The sequence below is a fragment of the Grus americana genome, chromosome 1, assembly GCF_028858705.1.
Source record: "Grus americana isolate bGruAme1 chromosome 1, bGruAme1.mat, whole genome shotgun sequence".
NCBI classification, from domain to species: Eukaryota; Metazoa; Chordata; class Aves; order Gruiformes; family Gruidae; genus Grus; species Grus americana.
The window spans coordinates 5,180,103-5,192,618 of record NC_072852.1 but is presented as its reverse complement, the minus strand read 5'-3'; the positions used below and the strand labels follow the sequence as shown (position 1 = coordinate 5,192,618).

At 41.0% G+C, this 12,516-nt stretch overlaps 1 protein-coding gene across 1 annotated transcript in view; it reads right to left on the bottom strand.

The window, feature by feature from the left end:
* The window catches only part of TAF3 (TATA-box binding protein associated factor 3), a 125,376-nt gene that overhangs the window by 27,212 nt on the left and 85,648 nt on the right, over window positions 1–12,516 (bottom strand). The window contains exon 3 of the mRNA XM_054844559.1: window positions 187–1,997. Within this exon, the coding sequence (XP_054700534.1) occupies window positions 187–1,997 (1,811 nt within the window). The remainder of the gene's footprint in view (window positions 1–186; window positions 1,998–12,516) is intronic.

Sequence of the window (12,516 nt, the reverse complement as noted above, 5' to 3'; positions counted from 1 at the left end):
CTTCCAAAGAGGTGCGACAATCCCTGAAACTCTTGGGGGATATCTTCCTTGGAGCCGTGATTTTTAAAAAATACCAAACCTGTAATAGCATATCTCCTCAAAGCTCTTAACGCTCAGCAGCAAATGTAGGAATCCATGTGCATTTTTCAAGCAAGTATGCCATCTCAACTCATCTAAACAGCTTACCTTTTCATGTTTGTGTTTTTCTTTTTCTTTCTCTTTCTTTTCTCTTTCTTTCCTCTCCTTTTCCTTCTCTTTCTTTTCCTTTTCTTTGTCCTTCTCCCTTTCTTTCTTTTTCTTCTTCTCTTTTTTGTCTTTCTTCTTCTCTTTTGGTTTCTCTTTGTCCTCAAACAGTTTTTCAGGAAGCATTGGAGACAAGGAAGGTAACATGCTGGGAAGCCTCATGGCAGTTGGTGTGCTGAACAAGGGCAAAGACATTTCTTTGGGAGGTAACACAAGAGGTGCTGATGGAGCCTTTATCTTATCTTCCTTAGCCTTATCTTTAAGTTTCTCTTTGTCTTTCTTATCCTTGTCTTTTTTGCCTTTCTCTTTCTCTTTCTTTTTATCTTTATGTTTTTCTCTCTCTTTTTTGGTATTGCTATCTTTCAACTTTACTTTTGTGTCAGCATCCTCAAAGTCCTTTAGTTTGAATTTATAGGGATCAAGATCATCATCTTTGAGGAGTTCCTTCCACTGAAATTTTGCTTCCTTGTTTCCTTCCTTGTCTTTATCCTTCTCCTTGTTCTTTTCCTTCTCCTTGTTTTTCTCCTTGTTTTTATCTTTTTCCTTTTGTTTTTCCTTCTTCTTCATTTTTGTCTTCAGCTCCTTTTTCAATTTCTTTTTTACTTCTACTGATGAAGCCAACTTGGTTTTCTCCTCATAGACTTTGAGAAGAGGTTCTGGAGTTGGTGGTGAAGCAGAAGGAGAGGAGAAATAAGTGAAGTTGGTAGGTGGATTAGAAGGTGTCCCCATGTTTGCCTTTCGAATGACCTCATCAATTGAGTCATCCATTGTCCATGAAATGTCTGAACTTGAAGTCCCACCTGAGGGAGGTATTGGAGTTGCTCCTGCCTTATTTGCATTATTGGCAGAAACAGAAGGTTTAGGAGTCGTAGTCTCTGAAATAGAAAGTCTTTTAGGACTGGTAAAAATTTCCCCTTCTGATTCAGAACCAGAGGAAAACTCAAAGGGATCCGGTTCTCGTTCTGCACATGCACGAGCAATCACAGCATCGATTGAATCATCAATGGTCTTGTCCATTACTGGTACTTTCTTAGTCTGGTTTTCAACATTTGGCTTGGTGACAGGCTCAGGTGGCGTCTGTACTTGTTTTACTTGAATGTTTTCCTTTCCTATCTTGTCACTTAATGCAGCCAGAGGGGTTCTACTTGGTGTTTCAGGCTTGACAGGTGGTTGGGGAACATGAGCAGGAACCTTTGGACTTTTAGGACTTTTTGGGCTCTTGGCGCGACCCGGTGACTTTTTCTCTTTGGATCCAGTTTTTGGTGAACGTATGGGACTTCCAGTTACCACTGGCGAGGGCGTAGTTTTAGGTGATTTTGTCTTCTGTACTGGAGAACTTGTTTTGGACTTTGTTTTGGGTACAAACGGCTTTGCCTCTAAAGTTTTGGGGGCTGGCACTTGTGATTTTGCAATGGGAGCCAACATTGGTGGTTCTGGTGAAGGAGGGGCTAAGTCCTCACTGTCCTGAACATGAACTGGAGAAAGCATTGGTGGTACTTTTTGAGTATTTATTGAGCTAAGAGGCTCACGTGGTTCCAAAGCTCCGTCCAAGGTGTCCCCTTTGGAAACAGATAGTTTTGGCCGTTTCACAGGTGGAAATTCCTCAGCATCAGGACTTTCTAACGGTCTTTTGCTCAAGTAGTTCTCATCATTAATTGCCTCATCCTCTTCCATATCTCCCTCTTCCTCCAGTGGCACCTGCATGGCCTCTGCAGATGTACCTCCATCGGTAGGCACCTGTTCCTCTTCCTCTTCTGTAACAAAGAACATTTTAAAAAAGCATTAGGATAATTAAAATGTGTTTTACAGAAACAAACAAGTATCAGAGAAAATGTTCACATGCATCTCAGCCCATAAGAGATAACTGGCCACCTAACAGCTTCTTACTGGTCTACTTGGAAAGAAAGAGTGGCATCTCCTCTGTGTCACATTAGCCACCATCACAACTGGCAGGTGCCCTCATCGCAGTGTAAAATCAAACCCATGAACAAAGAATACGAGGGTAGAGCTCACCAATGATGGCAGACCTTGTGGAGCAGGTCCAAATTGTCAGTTCTACCTAAAAACATCCTGATTATTTCTTACTGCAGGGATTACAATAACACAAACCTGCTTCGTTCATTTTAAACGAAGGGAGAGAGGTTGAAGCATTTTTTGCTGTAACAAAGTCTACTGCAAAGTGTACATCAAAGTAAAATTCACTGGAATTAGCTGTCTTGCTTACATATCACACAATTTTGACAGTATTTTAACTCCTAGGAAACCTTCTTCCTAAACATGGTTTGTTTTTCCTGAAGCAGCACAGTCTGAAGGTGAAAGCAGAGGACTAAGCCCCACTCAATCTGCCAGGTTCTGTCTCTGATACCATCTTAAGAGCTTGCTGCACACGGACGTTATCTGTTATGATTATATGGGAACACCCCAGTATTGCGTGTGTGCATGTCGGTTTGGATCAGGAGCACGCCTTTGAAATGCATCTCCCCATCATCCCTGCTTATTGTTGTTTTGTTTGCATCATGGAGCAATCCTGGAGTCCATATGCTGGCTTCCTGCTATAGTGGAACCAAAATGAAAGATATGTTGCCAGAGGAATACACCTAACATGCTCCAGGGGCAAGTGAGCATTCAGGCTATGAGACTAAAAAATCAGCTTTTGAAAACAAGATAAACCTGAAACATGCACAGTGTGGACATCAGGCACCAAATGTTTCAAGCCAGTGTGGACACCACTTGTGTGGTTGCTCTGGTTTTTTGTTTAATAGCAATTATTTTTTCCCCCCTACATATAAAACCATCTTCCGTCGTACACATGTGACATTATGGTGCAGAGAAAGGAGAAAATTCACTTGAGATCTCCCAGCAAATAGACAGCGGGTTTGAGAAGAGAATCTCTGATCTCCCCAACTACAGCCAAGCACTTTATCCTCTTGGATACACTTCCTCACTTTCAAAATGCAATTATCCAAGCAGAAAAAAGAATTCTTAGTCTGGAGTAAGAATGAGCAAACCAGTGTTAACCTGACACATTTATATTTGCTGTAATTACATCATTACACCTATGCTGGTTAACATTCCTCTGTAGACAACCTCAGTTCACTTTATTCCATGTCTCTGTTTACCCACCTGGAAAAATGTGTGACATTTTGTCTAGAAGGGAAGATATCAAGTGCCCTAAGATTCTCACATGAAATATGTAGTAAAAAACATTTATTATGACAGTGGATAAAACCCAACTTCTTAATGAGCAGGTGGTTTTAAGGAAGCAAACACCGAGAAACTTATAATGTTACACTGACACCATTTAAAGCTTTGTAAGCCAGCATCTTTCTGAAATATCTTTTTTCGAGGAGTTTATTTTCAGGTTTTCTGTGCTGGTGTTTCTCTACTGTAATGTGTCAATGCTCTGATTTAGGAGAGTTGAGTCAAGAGCCCTGGGCTGCAGCACAAATCTTGCCAGCATCACAAATTAAGTAAAATGAGCTAGCAACTCTGGCTTTTGCCAGGGCCCAGAGGATTTACAGCAGCCAGCCCAGAGAGGAGACTTTGCCTGAGGATAAAGTCTTAGCCTTCCGTGAAAAACAGAAATGTTAGGGAGTTAGGTTTTGCCTGGCTGGGCACTGACATTAAATTTTTTAAACTGCAAAGTTAGAGTATAACTGAGAAATCACTGTGGACCGAGCCTGCACCTGCTATGGGGGAAAAAGAAATCTGCTTCCTGATCATGGAAGTAATTTCAATCTCTGTTTAAGCTGTTACAGAAATCAGCTGCCTTCATCTGCACAAAACTGTTTTGGGGATGAAGAATTAGCATTCATCAGATGTCATACAGGACTGGTTGCTACCGAGCAATTCCCTCCCGACCCCATTCAACCTAGTTCGCCACTAAGAGTTTGTCATCATTTGAAATTTTAAAGAGTGCTAAAATTTAAAACAAACACCATACTTTAAAATTGGGATTTAGAGAAGTCTTCTGCTTCGGCTACAAGATGAAAAGTGTAGCCAAATTCAAATGATAGGAAAGACAGGGTTTGATCATGCAGACTTTAGAGACAGCAACGTAAACCATTTTAATATAAAAACCACGGGGATAAAAAGAGTCAATAAAGTGGAAGAGAAACTACTGCAACGAACAGTAAAAAAATTACATTTACTAGAAAAATCAGACCATTTATTTACTACAGATTTCTGCCCGGTGTCCGCTTAAACAGACACTCTGCTATACTGTGTCTCACGGAACTGCACTGCGATATTTCATATTTTTGTAACTCCTTCTCATCCCAAGGTGCTTCTCATGTTTTACCTACTCAGGATTGCAGAAAACCAGCAGCTGCTGGATCAAAGGCGAAAAAACAATTTCAGAGGAGGTTTGGAGAACAGGGACTGGAGTTTTGTACAATTAAAAAAGAGCAATGCTTATTTTTTTTTTAATAAGGCCAAGTAAAGTTTGCACCAGGCGCACGAAGTTTCTGTGATCTTGTGTGGAGATGCCGGGGAAGGGCAGAAAAGGTTAAAGTGCAGTTTGTAGAGGTGAGACTAGAAATTGGGGTGTCTTGGCTCCAGCTTTCATGCACATTCCTGCAAGCCACAAAGACAACTTAGTAAGGAAGCAGAAGCATTACCATCCCTTTTATACGGACTTGGATTCCCCAAAACATCTGGAAAAAATTGCCTGGGTCAGTCCTGAACAATCCGGGGACTAAGGAAGTTCACGAGCACTTAACTACTGACACACATTCACCACTTTTCAGACATGCTCAGATGACAATCTGGAATCCTATCGTGGTCAAATGAAACCCAAATTTCTCTTGGAAGAAGGCCACGGTCTGATCCTCAGCGAGGACTGGTTTTCTGCCAGGCAGCGGCTTTCAAACCTGAGCCACCGCAGCTGTGGCCATGGCAGAAAACAATAAAGCTTTTTTTTTTTTTTTTGGGGGGGGGAGAGTTTAATTAGAGCAAGTGAAATCTCTGTTTTATGTTCAAGAGCTACAGGCTCTTTTTCCTCCAGAAGGATTCACACTGGAGCAGGAACCAAATATGGGAAAACATCAGCTTTTAAGCGTAATCTGCTTGACTTGGCGACGAGCATTTAAAACCACGCAGCCACTTTTTCACCTTTGTCCATCTCATTCACTACCCGGCACTTTTCCATGCTCAATCCTTTGTGCACAGGATTGCTTTTTAACTCTCTGTACTGCCATCTCTCCCTATCTCTGGCCACCTTATTAATGATCCGACTCTTGAGTTAGCATCTATAGGTCAAATGGATATCACCTCGGCCATCTGCCCTAATAACTCTCTCCTGTAATGAAAGGAGACTAGAGCTGTTTGGGAGGTTTCTCAAGATAACAGATACTTTTTTTTTTTTTTTTGGGTTGTTGTTAGAGAAGTCAGTGCTGGATCAATATTAATGTCCACATTACTAAAGCTATACAGAGCAATTGTTTATTATGTCAGTCGGCCCCATGCGCAGAGCCTGGGTTCAGACGACGCACAGGTTACGGGAGGGATGAGCTCAGCCGTCGCAGCGCAACCCCGAAGGTGAACTTGTCCAATGCTGAAATAAAACAAGCTGATAGCCGTTAGCATGCTGCTTCTGAAAAACCTGTTTGTTAAGACATCATTTCTTACTGGAGCATATTAAGATGTGTAACATTGCCTGTGTGTGTAATGAGGCAAGTTCTTCACTTTCATGAAAGGACGATTTTGAAGTTAAGGGAGGAAGGAACCCACTCTTCTCCCGACATGGGTCTGCAGCATGATCTTGGGCAGGTCGCGCTACGTACTGCTGTCTTCCCATCTGACAAGCAATGATAATTTCGTCTCACAGAGGCGCTGTAAAAGCTGAACTTGATAAACACGTATTTCCTTGGGATCTCTGGACAAAAAGCATTAGAATCCCAAATGCAAGCCGTAGGGATCTGTCACCACTTCAAATGCTGGAAAATTTCTTAAGCTGAACAGTTCAGGCATGAAACCGAAACTCCTGCACCTTTTTAACGAAAAACCACTAAAGAAGCACAAAATTTCTTTCTTTGTACATCATATTCCTGTAGCACAGCAGGGACTCCAAAACCAAAGGCTTATTGAATATACCTTCTTAATTTGGCCACGGCTCAGTTTCAGGACAGCAATACTCAACACTTTAGTAATGAACTTCCAAGTTCACGATGATCGAGGGACTATTTGTCCCTAAAACTGACACAGAGGTACAAAGGAACAGAAATTCTGTCTTTATTGCAGAAAAAGAAGTGCAATCGCCTGTGCCACGCTATCATGCCTCATTAGAGGAGGCTGCACATACTGCTCTTTCAACAACAGGTCAGATGAAAGTGAAGGCAGGAAAAAATAGATGCCAAACTCTTCTGATTGAAGAGAAACGCACCTATGTATAGACTTCTTCAAGCAAGAAAACCTGTGACACACACATATATCCATATCCATCTCTCTCTCTCTCTAAATAAATAAATAAATAAAATTGAAATTGTCATCATCTTGGTCACTACCAGACTTTTTACTTGGTAGCTTCAGAGAGGGCAGCACAAGCACTTGCAGCTAGACGATGTCTTAAGGAACGTGGCACAGACTGGGACAAACAAGATCTCTGCTCAGTTCTTGACCCTGCCAAAACCTGTCTGTTGGCTGATATTTAATTTAAGCAAAGTTCCAGTCTCTCTTCCAGAAACTGGATTACTATTTCCCTATGTCACAGGGTGGTCGTAGGATAAAACCATCTGGCTAAGACCTGGAGATCTAAGAATAAATCAGTATTTCTTAGGTACGAGATGAAGCGGAGTCAGACATGCTGGCCTAAAGATGGACACCACGTGCTGAAGAAAGTATAACATGATGTCAATAACAGCAGTCTCTTACCTCCAAGGCAAAGGCTAACGTAGTAATTGCACAAAGCCGCGGCAGGTAACAGTTCCTGTGGAAGCCAACTCTTGTTATTATAATAATGCAAGATTTTGGCATTTGGTATTTGCTCTTAACTTTAGTACGGCAGACAAACAGTGCCAGCTATCAGAGCAAATCCATTAAAAACAGAATTCTGAACAAGCAGATGTTTCCACGCAACTCGTACATGTCTGTTTTAAACAACTACATTTCTTCCATAACTCTTTTCTTTTTAAACAGAATTTGAACATTTCATTTTCTAACAGAATGCAAAATGGCCAAATAAAGATCTATCAGTAGATCATGCATTTCTTTCATGCACAGTTCTGCTCATATCAGGTTTCTGGGCTCCTTTGCACTGCATGGTACCAAGTACCTAAGTATGGAAGTTGAAAGTGTCAAGGTTTTTAAGGAAAATTAGGACTCATGAAAAGAAATAATGTAGCAGTGCCTGCACTGAAATCTTCAATCCATCTTTCTTTCTAAGCATATGCTCCTTAGGAGCGCATGGATATCGAGTGGAAGGTTTTATACACAGGCCAGCTCAGCCACTCGAATGCAAGAAAGGAAGGGATCATTCCACAGCATATGAAACTTTTTAGTGACCCCCCCCCCCCAAACCCAACAAAATTTTCCTGCAGACTTCCAAAATAATTTTCCTATTGTCTAGATAAAGCATGAGATTAAGCCAAAGATATCTTTTGGGAAATTTTAAGTCACTAAGTCAAGAGCTTAACGTCCCTATCATATCCTAATAAGTAAGGGCTTTTGTTTTCTGTTAAAAGTGAAAAGATTTTTTCTTATGCCATGATAGGTTTTATCTCTTTAACTTGCAATAATAATGGCCTTTTCCCAAAACAAACAGAAAGTGTGCTTGTAGTCCATAAAGGAAATTAAGGGAAGAGCTACAAAATTCAATCCTGATATCCTACAGGCCAATATCCTGATACCCTAATGCAAAATGAACGCACTAAGACGCCTGCAATACATTTTGAGCTTAAAATGCCAGATTTTATATAGATATGTGTGTGTGTGTATATATATGTTATATATATTATATATAATATTATATATATAATTTCTCTGCCATATGAACACACCTGATCACTGATGTGACTTGTTCACCAAACAGGCGACACACCAACAGACTGTAGAAAGGAGATCAACCAATCTACTACCAAACCCTGACATTTTCCAGCTGACACTTTCTATGGGAAGAGACCTGGTAAGAGAGCACCACCCAGGAGCTCATCTTCCACGTGTCTCAAATTTTTCCACTGACATTGCCAGCGAGTTTATTCCAGTGGCTTCTCGGCATGTTCTAAAATGCAGAAACCACAAATACATTAAAAAAAACAAAACAAAACAAAAGAGCTTTCAGGTGTGGCTAGTGATTTTGCATATATAACTGAAACACTGTAAAGAGGATGTTAAAGGTGCCTGAAGTTCAGCATCCAGACTCGTTAGTCACACTGGAAAATTTTGGTCCAAATGGCTGAGTGGTGCCTCCAACCATCAGTATTAGCCAGGATTGAACTTGGAGGTGCTCAACAGGACTGAGAGATTTGGTGTATACATTTATCAATCACTCCAAAAGTAGTTATTAACTTGTCCAAAACGCTACAAGTGGTCGACAACCCCCTCCCCACCCTCCATCCCTAATGACAAAATACATCCATCCACCTTGAAATACAGATGATAGCAACAATCTGGTTCAGGACTCACAAATTTCCAGACCAATTCAGTTACCTCTCCACCCTGTTCAACAACTGTTTCACACTCTTCATTGGGCATTTCTTTGTATGAAATCAACGGAGATAAACTTTTGGAAACCAGCATGAGAATAAGATATCGATAGGTTGCCAGAAACAAACCACAACTACGAAAGCTGTAGTTCTACATCACAGCGTTGCTTTAAAAAGAAACAGTCCCATCCCTTCTTTTGTCCTGGTTCAAGCATTTGTGCAGGAGAATGGGGAACTAATCGAAGCTAAAATAAGAAAGATTATCTGTTAGTTTGAACTCAAATCACCACTCAGGTCTATCGTGATACTACTCCAACTTTTGGACTAGAACAAGCCAGTGGAAAGTCCTGCACCTCCTTTCTTGTATCATCATCTTGTCCCTTCTCCATAGTGAAGGGACTTAACAGGCTGTTGTGGTTTAGCCCCACCTGGCAACTAAGCACCACGCAGTCTCTCGCTGACTCCCCCCCAGAAGGATGGGGAAGGGAATCGGAAGAGTGAAAGTCAGAAAACTCGTGAGTTGAGATAAAAAGTTTAATAGGACAAACACAAAAAGAAAAATAATAATAATAATATATACAAAACAAGTGATGAACAGCACAATTTCTTATCACACGAAGTCAATGCTATGCACGACCTCCAGCTGTTCAGCCTCCCAGCCCACACATGCAAGCAAAACAAGACACGGAATTGATTCACCACTTCCCACGGGCAGGGAGGTGTTCAGCCATCTCCAGGAAAGCAGGGCTCCATCATGTGTAACGGTTACTCAGGAAAACAAATGCCATCACTCCGAAGTCGGTGCTGCGCAAGACCCCCGGCTGCCAGGTCCCCAGTTGACATACCTCTCAGCCCACCCCCAGTTACAAACGGGACATGACGTCGTATGGTATGGAATATCTCTTTGGTCAGTTTGGGTCAGCTGTCCCAGCTGTGTCCCCTCCCAGCTTCTTGGGTGCCCCCCGCCTTTGCGTTAGCAGGGCAGTATAGGAAGCTGAAAAGTCCTTGATTACTTGGCAACAACTAAAAACATCAGTGTGTTATCAACATTGTTCTCATCCTAAATCCAAAACACAGCACTACACCAACTGTCAGAAAGAAAATTAACTCTAGCCCCGCCGAAACCAGGACACAGGCGAACGCAGATGGAAATATATCTGGGGGTGGAAAAAAAAAAAACCCCAAAACAGAGAAAGTATTTTTCTGTCCAGGTGGCAAAATGAAAAGCCCATCTCAGGATCACGTAAGTGTAACGGTGTGGGAAAGGAGAGAGGTGCAGAGAGAGCATCCCTCTTCGGGCATCAGATCTTGGCTTAGGGTATAATATGCAACTTTGGTTTCCAGTGCTGCTTTAGGATACTGGATGCAATGAGAATAACACTTTAAAATACTTACTAGTGGCGGTCCTCATTATAATACTTTTTAAAATATGCAATGTTTATGAAGCCAAACTACCCAGGATTCTTAAAATGACACACCCAGCTTCCTGCTGAAGGCAGAAAAACAGCGTTGGCAGATTGTTATCAGCTACACTCACAATCTCTCTCTGACCTGACAAAGTATCAGTCCAGCATTCGCACTGCATACAGCAAGCAAAAAAAAAGTCTAAATACAAAGAGGGACTTTTTAATAGTGGCTCAACAGTTTTTGTAGATCACACGTACATGCAGGAATAAATGCATGTACATGGCAATGCTGTGCTAATGTGTCTGGAGCTGTTAAGCTGACTTTGGATGGCGAGTAAGATCAACCACAGAAGCATCTTTGGGAAGTGATTGAGTGAGAAGATGCGTGAGAACCAGCCAGCTCCTTGTCAACAGGGCAGCCTTGCTTCTGTTACTCTGACGTTGCTCTGAATTACCTGTGATTGAGTCTCTGCCCTGAAATCCGCAGAACAGAAAACCACCGCTGTTTGATCAAAACATACGCCCTGAGACAGAAAACCTCCGTAACAAAATTCAGACAAATCTGCATGCTTTTTAATATACATTTTTACTCCCTCTGGGGTGTGCGATACTTAACAGAATCAGGAACTCGCCCCAAAGTACGCGTGCAGGCATAGAGGTTTTCTCTTTAAAGGAACATTTTGACTTCTAAAAAATGAAATTATTAGCAAAGACAAGGTAATTAGGCAATGACAATTCATAGAGTACAACCAATCAATAACAGAGTACATTAGCAAGACTGACAGAGGTGTGAAGCCGATACGTTATAAATGGCTCTATACTGACCTGTAAAAATGCAGCGTTTCCCTAACATTCGGCACAATAAAAAACTAAAATGCTATATAAGCAAGCCAACCTGAAATGACACCTAGTATTATAAATGGCCTAATCTATATGTTAATACTGTTGTATCACATAACTGCAGCAAGACTAAGATAACAATATGACTTTGGGGTTTCTATGGCTACATCCTGGGCTAACGTGCCTGAGAGGGCTTGCTGCTGACACCACACAAGCTTTCTGAGTGCTTCTCTTTGGTTATTTATGATATGATTTATGATAACGACAACATCTCCTATTTTCTCCCCTCGTCAGATACAATAAATTGCCATCGTTAATCACCGTTCTTGCTTCAGCTATGATTACAATAGTATAATAGGGCCTAGCTATGGTAATACTGTGTATTAAGGTGGTTTTTTCCCCCCTTTAAAGAAATATGCACAAGTAGATCTTTGTAGCCGATGTCAGTACCTGTAGTATTTTAATAATCTTCCCCGGACTATTTCTGGATGAGAATTTCTGTTACAACTAAGATGCAGCACTGTTCCTCTTGCAAAGATCAAATTTATGATCTAAAGACTCAAAATCCACATCGTACTATCTGTATCTAACAATTCTCAAATATAATACGTGGGGTTTATATGTATTTTTCTTGACAAAAGGAAAGCAGACAGTCAGTCTTTTCACTTTGTACCTCCATATCTAATCTTCCTGGCCAAGCTTTCCAAACCAGATTTTCAAGTATCACAAATCTTACTAAAAAACAAAACCACTGAATCTATATAAACATTTGGAAGGATTTTACGATGTTTTGACTTTTATATATTATGGTCTTGTATAAGAAATTATACTGGTCTACCTTCAATAAAATCCTGTGCTAAAAAACCCCAGACTTTTACAAGTATTTTAGGAAGCAACTATCTATACCTCCTAGCAGAGGAACAAACTAGGTATTTATTACTGTACTACTTGTACTTCTGCCATACTACTAATTTTTACCTGGCCCTGCAGAATTTGAGTCCTTCACGGATTTGCAACCTGCATATGCATTCAGGTACTTGGATTCGGGAGTGAGAAAATACAGTGATTATTTAATATCTCATTTTGCAACTGAGCTGCAGAACCCCAGAAATGGTAAGACATAATTGTCCCATAGACATCACATATTTCTTTTACCATATATTACTTTGGACCTCACCCTTTCTTCCCAAAAGTTCAAAATTTAACCCCCAAATCTTTGATTTATGTGTAACGTGCCTGTGACAGCAGAACTGTGGTTTTGCGCAAGGTGCTAGAACTGAAGAGTTGCGTCTCTTGTCCTCAGGAGTCTCAAGTAGGAGACAGACATGCTGGCATGATGGAGTATTTTAGATTGTATTAATAAGCATATTTCTATTTATATTGCTGCT